The following is a 26,710-nucleotide window of genomic DNA, read 5'->3' as shown; positions in this document are numbered from 1 at the left end:
CCCCCCCCTTTCTCTCCCTCCCCCTCTTTCTCCCCCTCTTTTAGGTCCACCAGGCCCTGTCTCTCCCTCCCCCTCTTTTCTCCCCCTCTTTTAGGTCCACCAGGCCCTGTCTCTCCCTCTCTCTCTCTCTCCCAGGCCCCTTCAGCTCCTAGTTAAACACAGCAGAACAAACGTCTCTATCGACAATAATGTCCAATCAGCGCCAACAATCTCGTTCTCGGATCTGGATAAAAAAAAACTATAATTAAATGTCAAGCACCCAACTAAATGTTAACTCTCTCTCAACAGCCAAACTGGGAAGGAATGAGCCATCTGAAACACCAGAATGTGTAACACAAAACCGTCCCCCACTCCACTGCAAATTCCCCAATCCCTTACTGTTCCTAAAAACATTGGTTCCTACTCACTATTTAGACTGCTAGATTTTTCTGGATAAAGTTTGTTGTATTTAAAGCCCTGCTGCAGAGCTAGAAACATCGCTGCAACTGCGATAACATCTCTAAATCTGTCTACGCCTCCCAATAACTTGATTTGATTTGATTTAAAATGGAGGACAGGGGGAAAAAAGTGTGACTAGTTTATCCTGTTACCGTGGTAACGGCATCAAGCGTGTAGCACGTGGCTTCGTGTTTTCGGTCACACCACAGCTTGAGAACGAGGGAGACTGCTATGAAACGGAAAAAGGTGTCTCCACACCCAAGGGGTGAAGGAACGGAGGAGGAGGAGGAGGAGAGAGAGGAGTAAGTGCTGAGAAGAAAGAACACAGGATATGAAGAAGTTATTGTCTGTTTTTCCAGAGGACATACGTGGACACACACACACACACACACACACACACACACACACACACACACACAGACACACAGACACACAGACACACACACACACACAGACACACAGACACACACACACACACACACACACACACACACACACACACACACACACACACATAGCTCTGGTATTGAGGCTGAGGTTTTACTGTGCTTTCTGTGGTTAAGGCATGGTAACACTGGAGAAAATTGTAAACACACAAGCACGCACTCAAACACACTGTAAAACACACACTGTAAAACACACACACACACACACACACACACACACACACACACACACACACACACACACACACACACACACACACACACACACACACACAGCAATGGAACAAACTGTAAACACACACACACACACACACACACACACACACACACACACACACACACAGCAATGGAACAAACTGTAAACACACACACACACACACACACACACACACACACACACACACACACACACACACACACACACACACACGCAAACAGCAATGGAACAAACTGTAAACACAGAAACAAAAACACACACGATTATCCTTACATTACATAAAGGAAATTACATATCATTCTCGTAATTACATTTAAAAGGCTGTTGTGGTTTTGGGAAGAGTTGTGAAATAGGATCATAAACAGGACAACTTACCTGGTAAAATAACGGATAAATAACGGATGAATAAATAAACAGGACACTTCTCCTTAACACTTGTCCTCTGATAACCACGCCAGGGATTTACAGTGTTAAATATTGATTGGGGGCGACTAGTAACGAGATTCTCATTTGAGTTTCTACACGAATCAACTTGTCATGGTACAGTCAGTTTAAAAACCTGTGCAACATTTAAAACCGTTAATGTTTGGTTAACTTACTTACTTACTTACTAACTAACTTACTTACTTACTAACTTACTTACTAACTTACTTACTTACTAACTTACTAACTTACTAACTTACTAACTTACTTACTTACTAACTTACTTACTAACTCACTTACTTACTAACTTACTTACTAACTTACTTACTTACTAACTTACTTACTTACTAACTTACTTACTAACTAACTTACTTACTAACTAACTTACTTACTTACTAACTTACTTACTTACTAACTTACTTACTAACTTACTAACTAACTTACTAACTAACTAACTAACTTACTTACTTACTAACTTACTAACTAACTTACTAACTAACTAACTAACTTACTTACTTGCTAACTTACTAACTAACTTACTTACTTACTAACTTACTTACTTACTAACTTACTAACTAACTTACTAACTAACTAACTAACTAACTTACTTACTTACTTACTAACTAACTTACTTACTTACTAACTTACTAACTAACTTACTAACTAACTAACTAACTTACTTACTTACTAACTTACTAACTAACTTACTTACTTACTAACTTACTTACTTACTAACTTACTAACTAACTTACTAACTAACTTACTAACTAACTAACTTACTTACTAACTTACTTACTTACTAACTTACTTACTTACTAACTAACTTACTTACTAACTTACTTACTTGCTAACTTACTTACTTACTTACTAACTTACTTACTAACTTGCTTACTTACTTACTAACTTACTTACTTACTAACTTACTTACTTACTAACTTACTTACTAACTAACTTACTTACTTACTAACTTACTTACTTACTAACTTACTTACTAACTTACTAACTAACTTACTAACTAACTAACTAACTTACTTACTTACTAACTTACTTACTAACTTACTTACTTACTAACTTGCTTACTTACTAACTTGCTTACTTCCTAACTTGCTTACTTACTAACTTGCTTACTTACTAACTTGCTTACTTACTAACTTACTTACTTACTAACTTGCTTACTTACTAACTTGCTTACTTACTAACTTGCTTACTTACTAACTTGACCAAACACGAGTGTTCCATCTGAGATGCTCGTGGACTGTGTTTTTCAGGTCGATTCACTAGGTTTGGGAATTATCCAGATGTTCATATCGTTAAACCGTCCTTCTTTCATCCCAGGATTTACGGTATTACCGGCTTAGTACACAAGGGTGCGCCAAAAAAAAATCAAAAGCCCATTGGACCTATATTACCAGAATGCTAACAAAATTGGCACAATTAATAGCGAAGTTTCATGGAAGCTGCTTGCTAAATATTCTATGGAGGGCAAATTAAAATAAACACATTTTTAAGATAGCCAATCCAACTTATAAAGTTACACATATATAGGTAGAAGCTACTGAATGTCATTTTTGGTGAGTTTGGACATGTACAAGCGAATATAAACGAGAGAAATTGTGGGAAAAAAAGTTGACGCATGTTTCTCTGAAGGAAGAACAGTACTGGCTCTAGAGCAGCATGTGTACACGCTGTATCTGTGTGGAGTCGCTAGAGCAGCGGGCCTGCCTGCCTTGTGGGAGCAGACACAAATGGAATGAAGAGAGAAAAAACGCATGGAAATCAAGATAGCTGACACTGCTTTCTCAAACACAGCAGAAAGCTAACGCCATACACGATGCACCTTATTAATTCAGCCACTTACTGAGATAACTGGCAAGTTAAGCTTAGGGATCGTGTTAATGCAGAATTCTGAGGTTTTTTAAACAGAAATATCCAGTGGTGTAAAGTAATTAAGTAAAAATACTTTAAAGTACTACATAAAGGTCATTTTTGGGGGGTATGGGTACTTTACTATTTATATTTTTGACAATTTTTACTTCACTACATTCCGAAAGAAAATTATGTACTTTTTACTACATACATTTTCCCTGACACCTAAAATTCCTTGTTATATTTTGAATGTTTAGCAGGACAGGAAAATGGTCCAATTCACCCACTTATCAAGAGAACATCCCTGCTCCTCCCTACTGCCTCTGATCTGGATGACTCACTAAACAGAGAACATCCCTGGTCCCCCCTACTGCCACTGATCTGGAGGACTCACTAAACAGAGAACATCCCTGGTCCCCCCTACTGCCACTGATCTGGAGGACTCACTAAACAGAGAACATCCCTGGTCATCCCTACTGCCTCTGATCTGGCAGTCTCACTAAACAGAGAACATCCCTGGTCCCCCCTACTGCCACTGATCTGGAGGACTCACTAAACAGAGAACATCCCTGGTCATCCCTACTGTCTCTGATCTGGAGGACTCACTAAACAGAGAACATCCCTGGTCCCCCCTACTGCCACTGATCTGGAGGACTCACTAAACAGAGAACATCCCTGGTCATCCCTACTGCCTCTGATCTGGAGGACTCACTAAACAGAGAATATCCCTGGTCATCCCTACTACCTCTGATCTGGAGGACTCACTAAACAGAGAACATCCCTGGTCATCCCTACTGCCTCTGATCTAGTGTTGGAGTGTAACCCATTTTGACTTGTTTTAAGGACATTACATCAAAGTTGGATCAGCCTGTAGTGTGGTTTTCCACTTTAATTTTGAGTGTGACTCCAAATCCAGACCTCCTTGGGTTGATAAATTTGATTTCCATTCATAATTTTGTGTGATTTTGTTGTCAGCACATTCAACTATGTAAAGAAAAAAGTATTTAATAAGAATATTTCATTCATTCAGATCTAGGATGTGTTACTTTAGTGTTCCCTTTATTTTTTTGAGCAGTGTGTAAATATATATACACATACATACAAATATATATATATACATACACATACATACATACATACATACATACATACATATATATATAGAGAGAGAGAGACGTCCGTATATCTGGAGTAGGACAGCAACAACAATTCAACCCCTCTGATGTTATTGCTGAGTGTTAATAAAGGGAGAAGTCTAGCAGCAACAGCTTAGGGTGTTCAGAGAGGGAGAAAGGGAGAGATAGTAGGGAGAGAGAGCGAGAGTAAGGAGAAAGGGACAGAGATAGGAGGGAGAGAGAGAGTTAGGAGAAAGGGACAGAGATAGGAGGGAGGGAGAGAGAGAGAGTTAGGAGAAAGGGAGAGAGATAGGAGGGAGGGAGAGAGAGAGTTAGGAGAAAGGGAGAGAGATAGGAGGGAGGGAGAGAGAGAGAGTTAGGAGAAAGGGAGAGAGATAGGAGGGAGGGAGAGAGAGTTAGGAGAAAGGGAGAGAGAGAGTTAGGAGAAAGAGAGAGATAGGAGGGATAGAGAGAGAGTTAGGAGAAAGGGAGAGAGATAGGAGGGAGGGAGAGTTAGGAGAAAGGGAGAGAGATAGGAAGGAGAGAGAGAGATAGGAGAAAGGGAGAGAGATAGGAGGGAGGGAGAGTTAGGAGAAAGAGAGAGATAGGGGAGAGATGGTGAGAGAGAACAGCTGGAGAAAATACTCACAAATGACAACAGTATACCACCATCATAGCCACTGACACTTTAGGACGTTTCCACGTAAAAGGACCCCAGAGCACCAACATGTAAAAGGTCCCCAGAGCACCAACATGTAAAAGGTCCCCAGAGCACCAACATGTAAAAGGTCCCCAGAGCACCAACATGTAAAAGGTCCCCAGAGCACCAACATGTAAAAGGTCCCCAGAGCACCAACATGTAAAAGGTCCCCAGAGCACCAACATGTAAAAGGACCAAGTTTGGACAGCACAGTACAGGGGTGTGAACGATTAATAGAAATTGGGAATGTTAACGTTAAGAAAAAAATCCCTAACTGAAAAACTGTGTAGTCCCCCCCCCCCCCCCCACCGCCCCACAAAATTAAAATCAAACTGCATTTATCAAAAAGTGACAAAAGTACCACTAAAATTATCATAAAAATAACAGTTAAACAAACACCTAATGAAACAACGCTGTAACGTCAGCAGCAGGAGAGAAAAAAAACTGTTTTATTTTACATTATTAACCGCAGCTGTATGAGAGCAGCAGCTGTATGAGAGCAGCAGCTGTATGAGAGCAGCAGCTGTATGAGAGCAGCAGCTGTATGAGAGCAGCAGCTGTATGAGAGCAGCAGCTGAAGCAGACAGGGGGGAGGTGCTGTGGGGAGGTGCTGTGGGGAGGTGCTGTGGGGCAGCGGGGAGGTGCTGTGGGGAGGTGCTGTGGAGAGGTGCAGCGGGGAGGTGCTGTGGGGAGGTGCTGTGGAGAGGTGCAGCGGGGAGGTGCTGTGGGGAGGTGCTGTGGGGCAGCAGGGAGGTGCTGTGGGGCAGCAGGGAGGTGCTGCGGGGAGGTGCTGTGGGGCAGCGGGGAGGTGCTGTTGGACAGCGGGGAGGTGCCGCAGGGACGCGGGGAGGTGCCACGGGGAGGTGCCGCGGGGAGGTGCCGCGGGGAGGTGCCGTGGGGCAGCGGGGAGGTGCCGCGGGGAGGTGCCGCGGGGCAGCGGGGAGGTGCCGCAGGGAGGTGCCGCGGGGAGGTGCCGCGGGGAGGTGCCGTGGGGCAGCGGGGAGGTGCCGCGACCGGGAGACCCATGAGAAGGCGAACAATTTGCCCAGCGTCGTCCGGGTTAGGGAAGGGTTTGGTCAGCCGGGATGTCCTTGTCCCATCACGCTCTAGCGACTCCTTGTGGCGGGACGGACGCAGTGCACTCTGACACCGTCGCCAGCTGTACGGTGTTTCCACCAACACATTGGTGTGGCTGGCTTCCGGTTTAAGCGAGCAGTGTGTCAAGAAGCAGTGCGGCTTGGCAGGGTCGTGTTTCAGAGAACGCATGGCCCTCGACCTTCGCCTTTTCTCGAGTCCGTAGGGGAGTTGAAGCGATGGGACAAGACTAACTACCAATTGGAAATCACGAAATTGGGGAGAAAAAGGGGTAATTTTTTATTTGTTTAATCCCTAGAGTAATCCCTAGAGAGAGACAGCGAGAGAGAAACACAGAGAGACAGAGACAGACAGAGAGACAGAGAGAAAGACAGAGAGAGAGAGACAGAGAGAGACAGAGAGAGACAGAGAGACAGAGAGAGACAGACAGAGAGAAAGACAGAGACAGACAGAGAGACACAGAGAGACACAGAGAGACAGAGAAAGAGAGCGACAGAGAGAGAAAGACAGAGAGAAAGACAGAGAGAAAGACAGAAAGACAGAGACAGACAGAGAGACACAGAGAGACAGAGAAAGAGAGTGACAGAGAGAGAAAGACAGAGAGACAGGATGATAGGAGGACTAAGGGTTCTACACAGTGCTCGACTTAGACTGAAATAGGTGCCGGTACTGTTTATATTTAGATGAGCTCCACAACACTTTGAGCTAATATTCTGTAAGAGGAACAGGAGTTCAAACAGTAGAACACTCCGCTCCGGTACTCGGCTCCGGTGCTCGGCTTCGGTGCTCCTGCCCAAGTCAACCACTGATTGTAGCAGGTTATTATCAGTAAAGACACGTTAAATATCTCTCTCTGGTCCATTTCCCAGAGAGCATCCTGAGTGTCACATGGGGTGGTGTGTATGGATGACTGTGACTGTGCCAAAACATGAGGCTCCCTTTCTAAGAATGTCTACCAAATGGGGGGTATCCCTCTTCTCTCTGTTGCTCCCCCTCATCTTCCCCCTCTCACCGGCTCAGAGAGGGGTGGATCTGGAAGACACACACACCACACACACACACACGCTGATTCGCACTCGTCTCCTCCATCTTTATTGTTGAAGCATAAATCAACACTTTGGCTGAATGGAATGCAGACCAGTGAGACCACAGGGTGTGTGTGTGTGTGTGTGTGTGTGTGTGTGTGTGTGTGTGTGTGTGTGTGTGTGTGTGTGTGTGTGTGTGTGTGTGTGTTCTTTCTGCCCAGCTCTCTCAAACACACACACTTCATTGACTGAAAATCTTGACACTATTAATAAGAGAAAAGTGAACCATAAATCAGATTGGCCTAAATGAAAAGAGATAGCACACACACACTACAGTGATATACCGTGTGAGAGATGGACACATTTCTAAAAGTCATTACAAACTAATCTATTTGATCCCTCTCTGTTCCGTCCCTTTTAAAACCCCAACACATCATCATTAAACTCCACCAGACAGCTCCCCATGTCCTCATAACACCCTCCTCTCTGAGACAGACAGAGAGACAGAGAGACAGAGAGACAGACAGAGAGACAGAGAGACAGACAGAGAGAGAGAGAGAGACAGAGAGACAGAGAGAGAGAGAGAGAGAGAGAGACAGAGAGAGAGAGGGACAGAGAGAGAGAGAGAGAGAGAGATATTCCCTCCACATTCCCTAGATATTCCCTCTACATTCCCTCCACATTCCATAGATATTCCCTCTACATTCCCTAGATATTCCCTCCACATTCACTAGATATCCCCCCACATTCCCTAGATATTCCCTCCACATTCCCTCCACATTCCCTAGATATTCCCTCCACATTCCCTAGATATTCCCTCTACATTCCCTAGATATTCCCTCCACATTCACTAGATATCCCCTCTACATTCACTAGATATCCCCCCACATTCCCTAGATATTCCCTCAACATTCCCTAGATATTCCCTCTACATTCCCTAGATATTCCCTCCACATTCCCTAGATATTCCCTCTACATTCCCTAGATATTCCCTCTACATTCCCTCCACATTCCCTAGATATTCCCTCTACATTCCCTAGATATTCCCTCTACATTCCCTAGATATTCCCTCCACATTCCCTCTACATTCCCTAGATATTCCCTCTACATTCCCTAGATATTCCCTCTACATTCCCTAGATATTCCCTCAACATTCCCTAGATATTCCCTCTACATTCCCTAGATATTCCCTCTACATTCCCTAGATATTCCCTCCACATTCCCTAGATATGCTCTAGATATTCCCTCCACATTCCCTAGATATTCCCTCTACATTCCCTCCACATTCCCTAGATATTCCCTCTACATTCCCTCCACATTCCATAGATATTCCCTCTACATTCCCTAGATATTCCCTCCACATTCACTAGATATCCCCCCACATTCCCTAGATATTCCCTCCACATTCCCTAGATATTCCCTCCACATTCCCTAGATATTCCCTCTACATTCCCTAGATATTCCCTCCACATTCACTAGATATCACCTCTACATTCACTAGATATCCCCCCACATTCCCTAGATATTCCCTTTACATTCCCTAGATATTCCCTCCACATTCCCTAGATATTACCTCTACATCCCTAGATATTACCTCTACATTCCCTAGATATTCCCTTAACATTCCCTAGATATTCCCTCTACATTCCCTAGATATTCCCTCCACATTCCCTAGATATTCCCTCTACATTCCCTAGATATTCCCTCTACATTCCCTCCACATTCCCTAGATATTCCCTCTACATTCCCTAGATATTCCCTCTACATTCCCTAGATATTCCCTCCACATTCCCTCTACATTCCCTAGATATTCCCTCTACATTCCCTAGATATTCCCTCTACATTCCCTAGATATTCCCTCAACATTCCCTAGATATTCCCTCTACATTCCCTAGATATTCCCTCCACATTCCCTAGATATTCTCTAGATATTCCCTCCACATTCCCTAGATATTCCCTCCACATTCCCTAGATATTCCCTAGATATTCCCTCCACATTCCCTAGATATTCCCTAGATATTCCCTCCACATTCCCTCTACATTCCCTAGATATTCCCTCCACATTCCCTAGATATTCCCTAGATATTCCCTCCACATTCCCTAGATATTCCCTCCACATTCCCTAGATATTCCCTCCACATTCCCTAGATATTCCCTCCACATTCACTAGATATTCCCTCCACATTCCCTAGATATTCCCTCTACATTCCCTAGATATTCCCTCCACATTCCCTAGATATTCCCTCCACATTCCCTAGATATTCCCTCCACATAACCTCTACATTCCCTAGATATTCCCTCCACATTCCATAGATATTCCCTCTACATTCCCTAGATATTCCCTCTACATTCCCTAGATATTCCCTCCACATTCCCTAGATATTCCCTCTACATTCCCTCTACATTCCCTAGATATTCCCTCTACATTCACTAGATATTCCCTCTACATTCCCTAGATATTCCCTCTACATTCCCTAGATATTCCCTCTACATTCTCTAGATATTCCCTCCACTTTCCCTAGATATTCCCTCTACATTCCCTAGATATTCCCTCCACATTCCATATATATTCCCTCTACATTCCCTAGATATTCCCTCTACATTCCCTAGATATTCCCTCTACATTCCCTAGATATTCCCTCCACATTCCCTAGATATTCCCTCCACATTCCCTAGATATTCCCTCTACATTCCCTCTACATTCCCTAGATATTCCCTCCACATTCCCTAGATATTCCCTCTACATTCCCTAGATATTCCCTCTACATTCCCTAGATATTCCCTCTACATTCCCTAGATATTCCCTCTACATTCCCTCTACATTCCCTAGATATTCCCTCTACATTCCCTAGATACTCCCTCTACATTCCCTAGATATTCCCTCTACATTCCCTAGATACTCCCTCTACATTCCCTAGATATTCCCTCTACATTCCCTAGATATTCCCTCTACATTCCCTAGATATTCCCTCCACATTCCCCAGATATTCCCTCTACATTCCCTAGATATTCCCTCCACATTCCCTAGATATTCCCTCCACATTCCCTAGATATTCCCTCTACATTCCCTCTACATTCCCTCTACATTCCCTAGATATTCCCTCTACATTCCCTAGATACTCCCTCTACATTCCCTAGATATTCCCTCTACATTCCCTAGATATTCCCTCCACATTCCCTAGATATTCCCTCTACATTCCCTAGATATTCCCTCCACATTCCCTAGATATTCCCTCCACATTCCCTAGATATTCCCTAGATATTCCCTCCACATTCCCTAGATATTCCCTCTACATTCCCTAGATATTCCCTCCACATTCCCTAGATATTCCCTCCACATTCCCTAGATATTCCCTCCACATTCCCTAGATATTCCCTCCACATTCCCTAGATATTCCCTCTACATTCCCTAGATACTCCCTCTACATTCCCTAGATATTGAGGAGCCATGTGGGACGTAGACATAACATCTACTTCATGTAACAATAACACCAACCTGTCTGCTGTAGAACATGTGTATTAACTCGCTCTCTTTTTATAGGACCTGTTTTTTGTAACTAGGCAAGTTAGTTAAGAACAAATTCTTATTTACAATCACGGCCTAACCCTGCCAAACCCAGATGACTCTGGTTCAATGGTGCACCGCCAAGATCACGACCGGTTGTGATACAGCCTGGAATCGAACCAGGGTGTCTTGAGAGGCAGTGCCTTGGACCCCTGCGCCACTAGTTGTTTGTTTTTAATATTATCTAAAAAAGAGGTATCCAAAATATTTACAGGTAGGAGCATATCAGCATATCATTGTATGTCCCTGACATTTTATCTCTAAAGTTTCTTTAAAAAATAAATGTAAAAATGTGTAGATACATTTACTGGTGAGGTGCGACTACATAGGTGACAATGTAGTTTTCCTGGATAGTCAACAAGGGTAGTTACACCGTTCTACACAGACTGGGCATGTAGATAGTAGTTACTATGTAACTATGTAACAGACTGAAACCACATAAATGTAGCCTGACAAAATGCACATTGCATTGGCTATAGGCCTACATAAAATGTTGCAAAGCTGTCAGCCTTTAACAGTAAAAATAAATAAAAAATAAACGCTATTCCACGACAACAGAGAGCGTTGGTGACTTTCTGAAATCCAAATCACGACTCACTTTAGTGATGATGAGCGGTTCTCCGTGTTCGAGACCTCCTTTCAGCGTGAACCCCCAAGGCGAGCCTCCCTTCAGCTGGACTTGGATATGGTTAAACGAAACGAGCTGCTCAACCGTCTCCATTCTCGATCTCTTTTACCGTTATTATCCTCGCCGTAATCGACCACGAGGAGTCACTTTTCTACCGGCGCAGTTTAAGAACTCTGAGTCTCCATCACGGGTCTACCACCGGAACGGACAGAGGAATGAGTGTGAGAGAGGTGGGGGGAGGGCTCAAAAAAAAAGTTTAGCCAGTGTTCCAAAACTTCTCTGACGCGTAGGAAGAAGTTATTTCCCAGTCCCACTATTCGAAAGCGAGTTTGATTGACTTCTTTCGCAGCCAGTCACGGTAGAGATTGAGCTGTGATTGTCCAATGAGAGTTCCCGGAGGGATGGACGTGTCAGGCGTCAACCGCTGTGTTGTATCGCCTTGTCTGTCTGAAAAGACACAACTTTAGAGAAATAATTGTATCCGCTATGTAGAGTTTTACGTTCCAAATGGTACCCTTTCCCATATGTAGTGCACTATTTTTGACCAGGACCCATAGGGTAGTGCATTATATAGGCTATAGTGAGTCGTTTGAGACGTAATTCCTGTGAATATCCCGTCGTTCATTTGTAACCTGAAACCGCTACTTTAGTAGCGGTGTTGTGAAGCTGTAAAGTTGTTATTAGACCACTAGCGTACACACATAAAAAACGTTTTTTGTTGTCGGACATGTTTGAGACAAAGGGGGTCGCCTAGGCGTAGTTAGCCTACAGTAAAACAACATCGATATGTTTTCTATCCACTCTAATCATTTATTAAACATTTTGTGAAAGAAATGTTTACATTTCTAAGCCTTAAATTAAACAATTATTCAACTGTGAGCTCGTTGATGAGAGCAAATGATATCTTACCTGTATATAACCATATATAAACATAACTGAGAAAAGAAAGAAACGTTAGTTTGAAATGGATTGTCTTCAGATAGGTCTATTGTTTTTTGTGTTCAGTTTTCCCACATTCTTCTCCCCTGTAATTCACTTCAGATAATGACCGTTGTGGAATGTTTAAAACTGGCCCAACCTCTAATTTCTAAATACTGTGTGTGAGTGTGTGTGTGTGTGTGTGTGTGTGTGTGTGTGTGTGTGTGTGTGTATGTGCGTGTGTGTATGTGTGTGTGTGTGTGTGTGTGTGTGTGTGTGTGTGCGTGTGTGTATGTGTGTGTGTATGTGTATGTGCGTGTGTGTATGTGTGTGTGTGTGTGTGTATGTGCGTGTGTGTATGTGCGTGTGTGTATGTGTGTGTGTGTGTGTGTGTGTATGTGCGTGTGTGTATGTGTATGTGCGTGTGTGTGTGTGTGTGTGTGTATGTGTATGTGTATGTGCGTGTGTGTGTGTGTGTGTTTGTTTGTTTCTAAAAATGACTTGCAACTAAAGCCTGCAGCCATTCTGTAGTTTTCAATAATAAATTGGATTTCTTCACATTTAATTGTTACAAAGTGGGATTAAAATGTATTTATTTATTTTATTTTGATTTCTTGTCAACAATCTACACAACATAGTCTGTAATGTAAAGTAGATGAAAATGTATATTTCTTTTAATGATAAAAAAAAAATGAATAACCAAAATATAGTCGTTGCATAGGTATTTCTTTAGGTAAACCTAAATTAGTTTGGGAGTAAAATGTGGCTTAGCAAAAGACATGTACTCACTGTATGAAATAATAGCAGTTGACTTTATTTTTGAATCTTACCCTTCTTCTGTCCCCCATACATACAACATCCGTAAAGTCCCTCAGTCAAGTATTACATTTCAAACACAGATTCAACTACAAAGACCAGGGAGCTTTTCGAAAGCCTAATTTCGTATTTATTTAAATGTAACCTTTATTTATCTAGACACGTCAGTTTAAGAACTAATTCTAATTCTAATTATGGCAACTCTGAATAATTGATTATCAGACGTCTCAATCTGGACTGGCTGATGCCAGCATCGCTTAAATTAAAAGACATTTGTAAAAAAAAACTAAATCTTACTCAACTAATAACTAATGCCTACCCATCCTAATCCAAAAGACCCGGAAAAGTCTACATTAAAATACCTTATCTTAACAAATACACCTCAAAAATATATAGCTAGTGGGTTATTTGCTAATGGTATCAGTGACCACTGCCCTATTGCATGTATCAGAGACACTAAGCTAAAAAAAAAACCTGACCCCCATATACTTCCAAAGAGAAACTATAAATACTTCTCACGAGCCTTTATCCATGACCTTTATTACTCAAAACATTAATCCGTAAACTGTATAATGGACCCCGTTTAAGCATTCTCTTTCTTTTCATACATTTTTTTTTTTTACCTCCAAGGCTGGTAAACACACCTCGTTAAAGAGACTTAAGGTTTTTTAAAAAAAATCAAACTAATCCTTTTCCTGCAAAAGAATCAAGCATGGACCTTTTGTATTGCTTGTAACTGTTTCGGGTAATACAAGTTCTTGTGCTGTTAGGGGAATAACCTGTTAGGGGAATAACCTGTTAGGAGAATAACCTGTTAGGGGAATAACCTGTTAGGGGAATAACCTGTTAGGGGAATAACCTGTTAGGAGAATAACCTGTTAGGAGAATAACCTGTTAGGGGAATAACCTGTTAGGGGAATAACCTGTTAGGGGAATAACCTGTTAGGGGAATAACCTGTGTAAATGTAACAATCTGCTGTTTTTTTTGTGTGTGTGTTATCTGTGATCGTTTTGTTTTGTCTTGTGTAATTTCTTAATCATTGTACCTAAACTGTATGTGTAAACATGTAGAAGCAGGGCCCAGCTGTAAAAGAGACCTTGGTCTCAGTCTTTGTTCCTTGTTGAAATAAAGGTATAATAACAACCACCGCTTCCAAGTGGTTATCAATAATCCTCGCTAACGTTCAGTCCCTGGATAATAAAATAGACAAGCTCAGGGCGAAGGATCTCCTTCCAAATAGACATAAGGGACTGTAACATACTCTGTTTTACAGAATTATGGTTCTTTCCGGATATACTGTCCCCGTCCATTCAGCCAGCGGGGTTCTCCGTCCATTCAGCCAGCGGGGTTCTCCGTCCATTGTGTAGACAGGAAAAAAATATATCTTCGGGAAAACTAAAGGTGTTTAATGATTAACTACCCGCGGTGTGATTGTGGTAACATACAGGAACTCGTGTCCTTTTGTTCTCCCGATCTGGAATGGCTCACCATTAAATGCCGACCGCATTACCTCCAGAGAGAATTCTAGTCGGTCATCGCCACAGACGTGTATATCCCCCCTCAAGTCGATACCAAGCCGGGTCCTCAGAGGATGTGCAGAACAGCTGGCTGGAATGTTTACAGATATATCCAATCTCTCCCTCTCCCAGTCTGTTGTCCCCACTTGCTTCAAGATGTCCACCATTGTTCCTGTACACAAGAAAGTGTAGGTAACTGAACTAATGACTATCGCCCTGTAGCACTCACTGGCCTCCCTCAAGGAACCACACTGGACTTTGTGCAAACTTGGAAAAAGCATATCTTGAAACCACATTTATTGTAGCTGGAGACTTTAATAAAGGAAAATCTAAAGAAAACTGAAGTTCTATCAGCACATCTCCTGCTTGTGTATCGAGCACTTTTAACCATTTCTACTCCCCCTTCCGGGAGGGGTACAAGGCCCCACCCTCCCTTTGGTAAATCAGATCACGCCTCCTTTAGTCAAAAAAACTTAAACAGGCTGTACCTGTGGTAAGGACTGTTCAACATTGGTCTGACCAATCGAAATATATACGTTTCAAGATTCTTTTGATCACTCACTCGGACTAGGGAATGTTCCAGGGGTTGCCTCCGAGAATAGTATCGACCATATACACTGACTCAGTGACTGGGTTCATCAGGAAGTGCATAGAGGATGTTGTTCCCATGGTGACGATTAGAACCTATCCAAACCAAAAACTGTGGATATATGGCAACATTCGTGCAAAACTGAAATTGCGAACCACCACATTTAACCACGACAAGGTGACTGGGATGGATGGATGGGTACAAACAGACCATCTATACAGACCATTACAGTCAGAAAGTATTCCGACCACTTTACCTTTTCCACATTTTGTTAACAGCCTTATTTTTGCCCTCATCAATCTACACACAATACCCCATAGTGACAAAGTAAAAAAATGTGCCAATTTATACAAAATTAAACACTGAAATATCACATTTACATAAGTATTCAGACCCTTCACTCAATACTTTTTCAAGAACCTTTGGCAGCGAATACAGCCGAGCCTTCTTGAGCATGACGTTACAAGCTTGGCACGCCTGTATTCGGAGAGTTTCTCCCATTCTTCTCAAACTCAATATCTCTCAAACTCTGTCAGATTGGATGGGGAGAGGTGCTGCAGAGATGTTCTCAGGTCTCTCAAGAAATGTTCGATCAGATTCAAGTCCGGACTCTGGCTAGGCCACTCAAGGACATTCAGAGACATGTCCCGAAGCCACTCGTCATCTTGGATGTGTGATTAGGGTCGTTGTCCTGTTGAAAGGTGAACCTTCGCCCCAGTCTGAGGTCCTGAGCAGGTTTTCATCAAGGATCTCTCTGTACTTGGCTCCATTCATCTTTCCCTCAATCCTGACTAGTCTCCCAGTCCCTGCTGCAGAAAAACATACCCACAGCATGATGCTGCTGCCACCACCATGCTTCACTGTAGGGATGGTGCCAGGTTTCCTCCAGATGTGAAGCTTGGCATTCAGGCCAGAGAGTTTAATCTCGGTTTCATCAGACCAGAGAATCTTGTTCCTCACGGTTGGAGTCTTTTAGATGCCTTTTGGCAAACTCCAAGTGGACTGTCATGTGACTTGTACTGATGAGTGGTTTCCATCTGGCCACTACCATAAAGGCCTGATTGGTGGAGTGCTGCAGAGATGGTTGTTCTTCTGGAATGTCCTCCCATCTCCACAGAGGAAATCTGGAGCTCTGTCAGAGTGACCATCAGGTTCATGGTCACCTCTCTGACCAAGGTCCTCCACTGATTGTTCAGTTTGGCCGAGTGGCCAGCTCTAGGAAGAGTCTTGGTGGTTCCAAACTTCTTTCACTTAAGAATGATGGAGGCCACTGTGTTCTTGGGGACCTTCAATGCTGCATAATTATGTTTTGATACCCTTCCCCAGATCTGTGCCTCAACACAATCAAGTCTAGGTGCTCTACAGACAATTCCTTCAACCTCATGGCTTGGTTTTTGTTCTGACATGCACTGTTAACTTTGGGACCTTATATAGACAGGTGTGTGCTTTTCCAAATCATGTCTAATCAATTGAATTTACCACAGGTGGGGACTCCAATCAAGTTGTAGAAACACCTCAAGGACGATCAATGGAAACAGGATGCACCGGAGCTCCATTTCAAGCCTCATAGCAAAAAGGGTCTGAATACTTAAAAGTGTATTTTTTGTTATACATGTATCCACTGCATTGTTAACTGCTTTTTTGTTTCACATAAAAATAAAGGGTGCTTTATATAGAGAGTACGCCCACTCCAGTACTGCCACGTGTGCTCAGGCTAGGGCTCACGCATGCATTAGATTAGGGACAAAAGTGGAATCATTTACCTTTGTCAAAAAACGGCAGCCAAGATGATCAGTAATGCCTCCACAAGAAGATCCTGGATATTTATTGGAAAAGAGCATCAAACTCATCACCATGCACGTTCATCGTTTATTTCATCTGTAGCCTAATGAACTGCATGGTTTCCTGACAAGTCGTAGAGAGGACCACAGAGTTTAGATCGATATGGCGACTATATCAATATAAAAGTTTATAAAAGCTTTTCTTGCGTAATTCACTTTACCGACAGATCCCACCATGGCCAGCGTATTTGTTTTGACGACATTTGAACTGAAACTGTTCCGTTTCCATTCAGGCCGGTCATGAAATCTATCCGACAGACTTGTACTTTTACTCACGTAAAAAGGTATGATTGAAACCTGGTTACAGGTACATCCGTCACAGTAAGACAAACATCTTGAGATCTGTGTATAGTGGTGTGAAAGAGCAAGACTGATTTATTAAGTCTTTCTCCCGGTGGTCTGAGGCAGTCGTTAACCAGCGGTTGCAAGCCAACTTCAACTAGTTTTGGGAAAATCGCTCGGATTTAAGGATACGCCCATGAAAATTCTAACAATTTACGTAGCCTTAATTAACCAATTAGGCACATTTGTGTGGTCTTGATACAACATTTTGAACAGCAATGCAATGGTTCATTCGATCAGTGAAACTTCACACCTACACTCCTGCCATCTAGTGCTCAAAATCTAAATTGCACCTGGGCTGGAATAACACATTATGGCCTCTTGCATTTCAAATACGTTACAAAAAAACAAAAACTATTTGTATAATCTTTCACCAGATCCAGTGTTATATTCTCCAACATGCATTTCCACAAACTTCAAAGTGTTTCCATTCAAGTAGTATCAAGAATATGCACATCCTTGCTTCAGGTAGTTTGATTTGGATATGTCATTTTAGGTGAAAATTGAAAAAAAAAGGGGCTGATCCTTGAGGTTAAAACCTCTACAGGATCAGTGGGTCCACCGCAGGACGGTTGAGCTAACGTAGGCTAATGTGATTAGCATGAGGTTGTAGGTCACAAGAACAGTTTCCCAGGACATAAGCTTTCTGCCAATCTCAGATGTCTAACTTGTTAATCTAACTGCACTGTCCCAATTTACAGTAGCTATTACAGTGAAAGAATAGCATTTGAGAGAGCAGTTATGAACTTAAATGTGTTACGATGCTTTTGGGAAACCGGGCCCAGGTCAATTAAAAAGAAATAAGGTATAAATAGCACTCATTTTGTGAGCCCATACAAACCAACTTTAATGATTAGCAGTAGCCCAAGCCTAAATGGTTTACAAGGACCTATAAACATCTTACAAATGATTATTACATACTTTAAAAAGTAATTTATGCAAATACAAGCTAACATTTAAAATGTGGGAGTATTGATTAATCAATGAATAAGCGTACTAATATTTTTCATTTTAAATGCTTTATTACAACGTGCTACCAACGTGGTTACATGATTTGAATGACCAAACTATCAATACTACTTTAATATGGCAAGAACACATTCAGTTCAGTAAGTTCCTCATAACACCACTGTGCTAGCCAGTAAGTTCCTCATAACACCACTGTGCTAGCCAGTAAGTTCCTCATAACACCACTGTGCTAGCCAGTAAGTTCCTCATAACACCACTGTGCTAGCCAGTAAGTTCCTCATAACACCACTGTGCTAGCCAGTAAGTTCCTCATAACACCACTGTGCTAGCCAGTGATATACATGCAGCTCTGACCCAGTTAAAACGTTTCACCCCATCCCATTGCTGACGAGGAATGTTCCATCTAATCTGTTCAGCAGGGGTTCAGAAGTTCCCATGTCTTATAGTTGTCCATTCCAAGATCATTATTCCAGGCTCAATAGGCCTTTACATCCAGTTCTCATAATTTTTTTTCACAGGTTCCCCCCCCACTGCACGTGTCCATTCTAGATGTTCACTGTCGGAGGATCACTGTAGTTTTCTCTGAGCGTTGGGTCCCTCTCCCACCAGCTGGCTGCCATCTAAAAAGCAATACATCTGATCAGGTATCATGTTAGTTGCCTGGTGTTGAGGTAGAGGAGAAAATGAAGAGGACAGATGACTAAAGGTAAAAAAATGTCATATTCCTGAGAGGCGCAGGGAGAAACGAGTGCAGACACTACCGTCACCCTGACTGCAGTCACCCTGACAGCAATCTTTTTTGCTAAGGGAAGGGTGAAGAGAGTGAGCTGCCCTTTATGTCAACAGTGCCTCTAGTAAAGTGAAGTCCATTTGAATATTGACAGGGCATTTTCTCAGGCCAATCCCCTCGAATGCTAAATACAACCGTAGATGCATCACACACACTTACTGTGCGTGAGTCCGTGGTGGAACGTTCCGGGAGTGGTGCCGGTGACCAGGGCGTCTTTGGAATGTTGTGACTGAGTCAGCGTTCCCATGGTTCCTGGTCCGAAGTCGGAGAGCGGGAAACCCAGGGCATGGAGTAGAGGGATTCCAGGAAGACCCGGAGCGGGTTTGTGTCCCGGAGAGGGTTTGTGTCCCGGAGAGGGTTTGTGTCCCGGAGCAGGCAAGCTCCGTGCAGACACCTCAGAAACCTGCAAACAATAAACAAACTATGGCACCGGATTCACTTTTGTAGTACACGTCATAGGGAAAAAGCTGCCATTTGGGACAAAGCCTATGACTTTCAGAATCCTGAACTAACGAATAAACCAAATGGCTTTATGCATCACAACTAGGGTTGCAACATTCCTGGAACTTCCAATAAATTCCCTTGTTTTCCAGAAATCCTGGTTAGAAGATTCCGGAGTTTCTGCTTATTCTCTCCTGATTATAGAAACTTAGAACCGGGATTTCGGGGAAACCAGGGAATTTATTGAAAGTTCCCCAAATTTTGCAACTAATCACACACATTATAATGCATTCAACCAGTCTGTCAACTTTGAATAATGTGGTTACCCGTTTCTTCTTCTTCTTCTGTGGTAGAGGAGGGTGGTTGTTCTGGAGTGAAAGGTCCTGCGTCAATGCTAGGTGCCCCTGGGAAATGTAGTCTTTGTGGATGTGGACTTGCGCCAGCGCCTGGTTAGCGAGCACGGTCAGAGGAGACTGGGAGGGAGTGTTCGCCTGAGGGGGTGTGTTCGCGGTCGTTGACTGAGCATGTGTGTTGGCATTGGCTGACATGCTGACAGGCAAAGGCTTCAAATCATTGTAGGGGGTCAACACAGCGATGGGGAAACCAAAATCCTCCCCCCTCAGCTCAGGTAGCTCCTCCTTCACAACCCCTAAAGAGGGGGGTGTGAGGATGCGACCCTGGTCCAGAGAATCATCTAGATTCTGGCGGGTTGTGGATACACCTGAGCCCAAAAGAGGTGAACCGTTCTGGGGTTGAACTCCTAGGAAAACCTGAGGCTCCCCAGGCCCACTGGAGGTCCCTGGAAGAGTTGGAGCACTGCCCAAAGAGGACTGTTTCTTCATCGACTTCCTCTTCACTCTGTGGGAGAGAACACGTTTTCTTTCACTCCTTACAACAAAAATAAGAAATACAATCTGTGTGATGCAGTCAGAGAGAGTCGTGCAGAGCTATAGGGAGTGCATGCTTTAGCTCCAGCCCAGCAGCGACACCCTGGTTCAGCTAATAAAGAGTTTGGTGGACGCTACCATAGAGATCTAGGGAGAAAAAAGGTATTATAATTCCTAGTTGTATGGATGATACTTACTGCTGTAGAGGTGCAGTGGGGCAGTGGACCCTTCTACTCTCCTTCAGCAACACTCTGAGGAACCAACACTAGTAAAACACAACAAGTCAACTGGAATATTTGAAGGTTGCGCCTGCCTGCGTGCGTGCGTACCTAGGCTGCATCCAGCCTTTAGGCCAGAGGGCTTTGATCTCCGTGTCCAAGAAAGTTTTCAGGAACTCCTCCGGTCCCTGCGTCTCACCTTTCCCTTTCTCCACTTCGAATCTGTCCATCCTCACCCGAACCGTACTGCACAGGCACTCCCTATTGGGCAAGATAGGATAGTCACCATAGGTGTTTATACGTATGTGTGTTGATAGAATGATGAGTAAACATTTAGAAAATTAAAAGACACCTGATCTCTTGGTTCCATCTGAATTTCTTCCTGGGGCCCACCACTCGTTTACCACTCCTCTCCTCCCCCTCCTCCTCCTCCGATCCTGTGTTCTCCTTCTGTTCTCGCTCTTTACTCTCCTCCACCATCCTGGAGCAGTCAGAACCAGCCACAGAGGTAACAGCACGGCGGCCAGCCACACAGGTTAGCTAGATACTCCAAGTAGCACATTAAATGGACTACGAGTTATTATGTTATGTGTGTTGACGATAGTTGCCATGGTGACCTACTTAGCGGCCCTGGCCTGGGCGTGGGCCTGGCAGTCGTCGTGGTAACGGGAGATCTGTTCCGGCATCACCTTGTCGATTGCCTGCCTCAACCTCTGGAGAGGCTCCTCCTAAACCACACAGACAAACATTTGCGCCTGCACACACACACACAGAGAGGACGAGCTATCCTGTGTTACCTGTGTCAGCAGTAGTTTCTTGACCCGTTTCAGCAGTGTCTCTCTGCTGCAGGGGAGGAATGAGGCAAGGTGTGTGTACACCTTAGAACGCACCTGGCCACTCACATCTCTGCACTGCAGCTCAATGCTGAGAACCACACACACACACACACACACACACACACACACATCCATTACTCGTAAGGCTGAACATTGTTATGGGACTTGTATAAGAAAATGTTTTTGATAGTAGTTTAAACATGAAACCAAACCAAGTGACTTACTCCAGTAGGATGGCGTTGACCTCTGGTGTGAAGAACTTGACCTTTGACTCTCCCTCCAACCCCTTAGCAGCCTGAACAAGATCAACCAATACATCAATCAATGTGGCGCTCAACAACATAAGGGCACAGCGTAACGCAAAGCCCAGTGTCCGGTAGCATACCAGGGCCAGGTCTTGAACTCTCTTCTCCATGGCTGGTGACAGACCTTCAGGCAGGGGAGTGGGCTGTGGCGGGGGCTGGACCTGTGGGTCAGAGACTGGCTGTGTAGATGGTTTTGGGGCCTGGGGCTTGGAGATGGATTCAGAGACAAGGTCAATCTGGTCCTGGGGGTGAGGGACAGGGTCGATGGGGGTCTGTGTGTGGCTCTCCAGGGTGGAAGCAGGGGGGTCAACACCTGCACCGCCACAGAGTCCTGGAACAACAGTGTGTGTAGTGTAATGTAATATATATATATATAGTAATTATTGGACTTCAAATGTACCATTATCAACACAAAACAAATACCAATGAAAATGGACAATAAAGTATAGTAGAGTATCGAACCGTTCACTTCCTTGTAGGCCAAGGTCTTGGCGTTGACCTCCTGATTGGTTAAGGTCATGGCGACGACTACCTGATTGGCCAGCGTCTCAGCGGAGGCATCCAATAGGGTGTCTAGATCGAGGTCAAAGTCCACAGTGCTGGCTGCCTGGAGAAACGCCCTGTCATTGGTCGATCCGATCAAGCTGAGCAGAGGGTCCGCCATGTTGGCGCCGCCCCCAGCAGGGTCTGCAGAAACATAGGGGGTGGTGGGTAGTGTAGTCTTCTCCAGACCAAACTTCTGTTGCTCTCGCTCTCTCTCTCTTTTTAGTTTCTCTTTGTCTTTCTGTTTCTGGAACTTTCTCAACATGTCTGTGACACTCAGAGGACCAGCAGGCTTCTTCTTTTTCTTCTTCTTCGGTTTCTCCTCCCACATGTTCTTGTCAGGTAGAACACTGGGGAAGAAAGAGCACAGAGAGGGAGAGCACAGAGAGGGGGAGCACAGAGAGGGGGAGCACAGAGAGGGGGAGCACAGAGAGGGGGAGCACAGAGAGGGGGAGCACAGAGAGGGGGAGCACAGAGAGGGGGAGCACAGAGAGGGGGAGCACAGAGAGGGGGAGCACAGAGAGGGGGAGCACAGAGAGGGGGAGCACAGAGAGGGGGAGCACAGAGAGGGGGAGCACAGAGAGGGGGAGCACAGAGAGGGGGAGCACAGAGAGGGGGAGCACAGAGAGGGGGAGCACAGAGAGGGGGAGCACAGAGAGGGGGAGCACAGAGAGGGGGAGCACAGAGAGGGGGAGCACAGAGAGGGGGAGCACAGAGAGGGGGAGCACAGAGAGGGGGAGCACAGAGAGGGGGAGCACAGAGAGGGGGAGCACAGAGAGGGGGAGCACAGAGAGCGGGAGCACAGAGAGCGGGAGCACAGAGAGCGGGAGCACAGAGAGCGGGAGCACAGAGAGCGGGAGCACAGAGAGCGGGAGCACAGAGAGCGGGAGCACAGAGAGCGGGAGCACAGAGAGCGGGAGCACAGAGAGCGGGAGCGTAAATGGACAATCTATAGTTGTCAATCAACTGATCATGAGTCAGTCCGTCTCTCACCCAGTGTTTGACACCGTGGGGTTTGCAGTCACCACCTGTCCAGGGCATTTCCTCCTCTTCACTTCTCCCTCTTGCTTCCTGCGTTTCTGGAACAAAAACAAAGAATGATGTCTGAACCGGTACGTTCTATTCACAAACACAACACAGTTCTGATCCTACATATTGTCCGCATCCCAAATAGCACCCTATTCAGAGACCACTCCGGACAAAAGTAGTACACCGTAGACGGATTAGGGCGCTGTTTGGAACGGGATGCAGCCATGGAGTTAATTACTTTAGGGGGCTTGGGTTGTTGGTTCTTGGTCATGAAGTCGTCATCTGTCTCCGTATCAGAGGCCTGGCGGAACTGGAGCGGTCCAGAGTTGACATAGAACCCTCCCAGCTTAGTGTTCAGAGAGGCTGGGACCAACTCATCATACTGCAGAGAGGTCAGGAGGGGGCGATATTACAGTATAATACAGTACTATACTACATTACTAAACTAATCAGACCAGCTTGGTGCTCAGAGAGGCTGGGACCAACTCATCATACTTCAGAGAGAACAGGAGGGGGCGATATTACAGTATAATACAGTACTATACTACATTACTAAACTAAATCTGGTTAACCAGAACCAGGCTAAACCGAACCAGGAGAACCAGGCTAAACCGAACCAGGAGAACCAGGCTAAACCGAACCAGGAGAACCAGGCTAAACCGAACCAGGAGAACCAGGCTAAACCGAACCAGGAGAACCAGGCTAAACCGAACCAGGAGAACCAGGCTAAACTGAACCAGGAGAACCAGGCTAAACTGAACCTACTGCCTCGGAGTTGTCGATGAAAGAGTCTTCGTTGTCATAACCGTAGCCTATATCCACTAGATCCTGAATACGATCCTTCTTACGTTTGTTCCCACATCCCTGGAGAGAGAGAGAGAGAGCAGAAGAGTACGAGAGAGAGACAAAGACAGGGGGTTCATCAAGACAATAAGGCATTAAAACAATGATATTGAATGCATCCCAAATGGCACCCTAATCCCTAAAGTTCTGGTCTAAAGTAGTGCACTATATAGGGAATAGGGTGCTGTAGGGCTCTGGACAAAAGTAGTGCACTATATAGGGAATAGGGTGGCATTTGGGACACAATATTTAAACAGTCTTAAGGCCAGGCACCACACACTAATAAATAAATAAATAAATATATATTTTTAATCATATCACAATACACTTTTACCAATTTAATGTTTCTGAAATATTGTATTTAAGTACGCAGATCAGGTGATATTTGCATATGTGCATATTTAATTATCAGGCAAATAAATATTGTACACAGGATCAAATCAGCCTAAATCTTTTGGTTTAATTTTGTTAAGAAATTCCACAACCGGACTTAAACATAAGTGTTGAAAATATTATTTTCATCTTTCTATGTGTTAAATAAGAAAAGTACTTACACATTTTCTGATGAAAACAATTGAAAACAAACATTTAACATATAAAAACAATTCCCATTGTAAACGGCTGGAGAATATGTCAAATGATAAACACAACATTTGCTGAATGCTTCAAAGGCTGAGAAATGTGTTGGCATGTGCATAGAGAGGTTAAAGATAAGGACACTGAATTTAGACTGCAAGTAACTATTTAGACCCAATCACCATCTCGTCAGTCAGTTACTACATATAGACCAGTTTGTAACATTCTCGATGAGAAGGGCTTATAAAATGGTGAGATTCAATGGAGTGAGCTTAGAAATTAAGTGGTAACAATTCATGAAATGTTGATTAAAGTTGTAGGATAGGGGGGAGGGGGGGGGGGTAACTCCTTAATGGACCAAAAAAAGTAATTCTGTATGTAAAATGTAATTTTAGCTTGTGGTGCCTGATATTCAACTCCACTAACATATTTATCCTCGAATCTCCTGGCGATCGCTCCAAGTTCATCCTTCTCTCTGTTCTCCTGATCAATTGTGTTTGGTACATCTTTGTCTGAAACGCTCTTCTGAAAAAAATAGTGCCTTTATTAGTGGCGTCAATGAAAAGTATTTAGGATAATACATTTAGCTAGTTTCCTAGTTGATTTAACATTCATAAATTGATCAGGTCTAAATCTATTGATCAATCACACCAATTCTATCTGAACGGAGCGTCTTTCTTTCTCACCTGTTTGTACACAAGTTCAGGGTAGTAGAACTCAGGACACCTATGCTGGTCCGGCTCAAACAACGTCAGGACAAAGCGTTCGGTCTTAACCAGTTTGGTTGAACTACCCTGAGAAGACGAGTTGGATGTGGCTACAGGTTGTTTGGTTGGACTTCCCCAGGAAGTTGAGGTCGACGTAGCTACTGGAGTAACGGTGACCGCCTCTTTAGGGGGTAACGCTGGTTTAACCCCCACGGCTGACTGCAGGGGGACATTACTGGACAGAGTAGTCAGTTGAACCCTTCGTGGTTCGGCCATGGCAGCGAACAAAAGACTATCGGAACATCCGCGTCCCGCTGAATTAGTAGCTGTCCAAATAACTTCAACAGACACTCCCCGCCCCTAATCAGCAGCAGCAGGTGTTCGATTGAATTGCACCTGTGCTGCGTTCAGTACGATAGAACGTATTGCAACCAGAGCCGAAGAGGTGAAGCGAGAGGATATCTGCCTTCTCATTGGCTAGAATGGTCTGAACTGATCTCACCTGCAGTCAATCATTTGGGAAACACTCGTCACTTCGATACCTAAGTGACTTTTTCGTAGAAGGTTAGGAGACTAAGTTTAAGGGAAGTGAAAATGCTTACCTAACCTGCTACAATTTTTTTTTTTTTATATCAAAGTGCTATGAAAAGAGTGTGTCCCTTCAATACTTGAGGACATGTATTTCCATTGTTAGAGAGTTCAATCAGGTATCTTGTCAATATAATTACTGTGGAGGCTGCTGAGGGGAGGACGGCTCATAATAATGGCTGGAACGGAGTAAAATGGAATGGCATCGAACACATGGAAACCATGTGTTTAATGTATTTTATATAATTGTACTTATTCCACTCCAGCCATTACCACGAGCCCATCCTCCCCAATTAAGGTTCCACCAACCTCCTGTGAAATAATAGAACGTCTTTGCTGCAACGTTTCAATTCAACGGAAACGGTGCTGTTCTGAACGACCAGTTGAAAAAACGGGGAGGGGTTGGGTTGTGGGTTGGGGAATTCTTCTTCGTTGG

General features: G+C 44.0%; 2 protein-coding genes across 4 annotated transcripts in view; both read right to left on the bottom strand.

Moving 5' to 3' along the window:
- The window catches only part of LOC110532907 (protein Shroom4), a 102,185-nt gene extending 90,396 nt beyond the window's left edge, over positions 1–11,789 (bottom strand). The window contains exon 1 of the mRNA XM_036989244.1: positions 11,489–11,789. Coding sequence (XP_036845139.1) covers positions 11,489–11,611 — 123 coding nt within the window. The 5' untranslated portion in view covers positions 11,612–11,789. The remainder of the gene's footprint in view (positions 1–11,488) is intronic.
- A 6,755-nt stretch (positions 11,790–18,544) lies between these two features.
- On the bottom strand, positions 18,545–26,051 carry LOC110531411 (ubinuclein-1). 3 transcript variants are annotated; one of them, XM_021614609.2, is made up of 16 exons: positions 25,666–26,051; positions 25,406–25,501; positions 24,326–24,424; positions 23,799–23,942; positions 23,525–23,610; positions 22,451–22,881; positions 22,069–22,319; positions 21,908–21,978; positions 21,645–21,771; positions 21,469–21,575; positions 21,200–21,328; positions 20,959–21,108; positions 20,827–20,880; positions 20,069–20,600; positions 19,461–19,704; positions 18,545–19,131 (listed from the first exon to the last, which is right to left on the bottom strand). In XM_021614609.2, exons 1-16 carry the CDS (start codon positions 25,960–25,962, stop codon positions 19,079–19,081), a joined length of 2,871 nt encoding a protein of 956 aa, XP_021470284.2. In that variant the 5' UTR covers positions 25,963–26,051; the 3' UTR covers positions 18,545–19,078. The 3 variants fall into 3 exon arrangements, with proteins under 3 accessions (XP_021470284.2, XP_021470283.2, XP_021470285.2); XM_021614608.2 differs by having other exon boundaries at positions 25,406–25,504; positions 25,666–26,049; XM_021614610.2 differs by lacking the exon at positions 23,799–23,942 and having other exon boundaries at positions 25,406–25,504.
- Positions 26,052–26,710: the final 659 nt, after the last annotated feature.

The sequence above is a fragment of the Oncorhynchus mykiss genome, chromosome 9 (genome assembly GCF_013265735.2).
Source record: "Oncorhynchus mykiss isolate Arlee chromosome 9, USDA_OmykA_1.1, whole genome shotgun sequence".
NCBI classification, from domain to species: Eukaryota; Metazoa; Chordata; class Actinopteri; order Salmoniformes; family Salmonidae; genus Oncorhynchus; species Oncorhynchus mykiss.
This window is presented reverse-complemented; position numbering and strand designations above follow the sequence as displayed.

Excerpts from the sequence above, each read along its gene's own strand:
- LOC110531411 (XM_021614608.2), bottom strand. The coding sequence starts at position 25,962 with ATGGCCGAACCACGAAGGGTTCAACTGACTACTCTGTCCAGTAATGTC. Across the intron at positions 22,882-23,524 it reads CCCACGGTGTCAAACACTGG|TGTTCTACCTGACAAGAACA; the intron begins GTGAGAGACGGA and ends TTTCTTCCCCAG. Across the intron at positions 21,772-21,907 it reads GTCAACGCCATCCTACTGGA|CATTGAGCTGCAGTGCAGAG; the intron begins GTAAGTCACTTG and ends TGTGGTTCTCAG.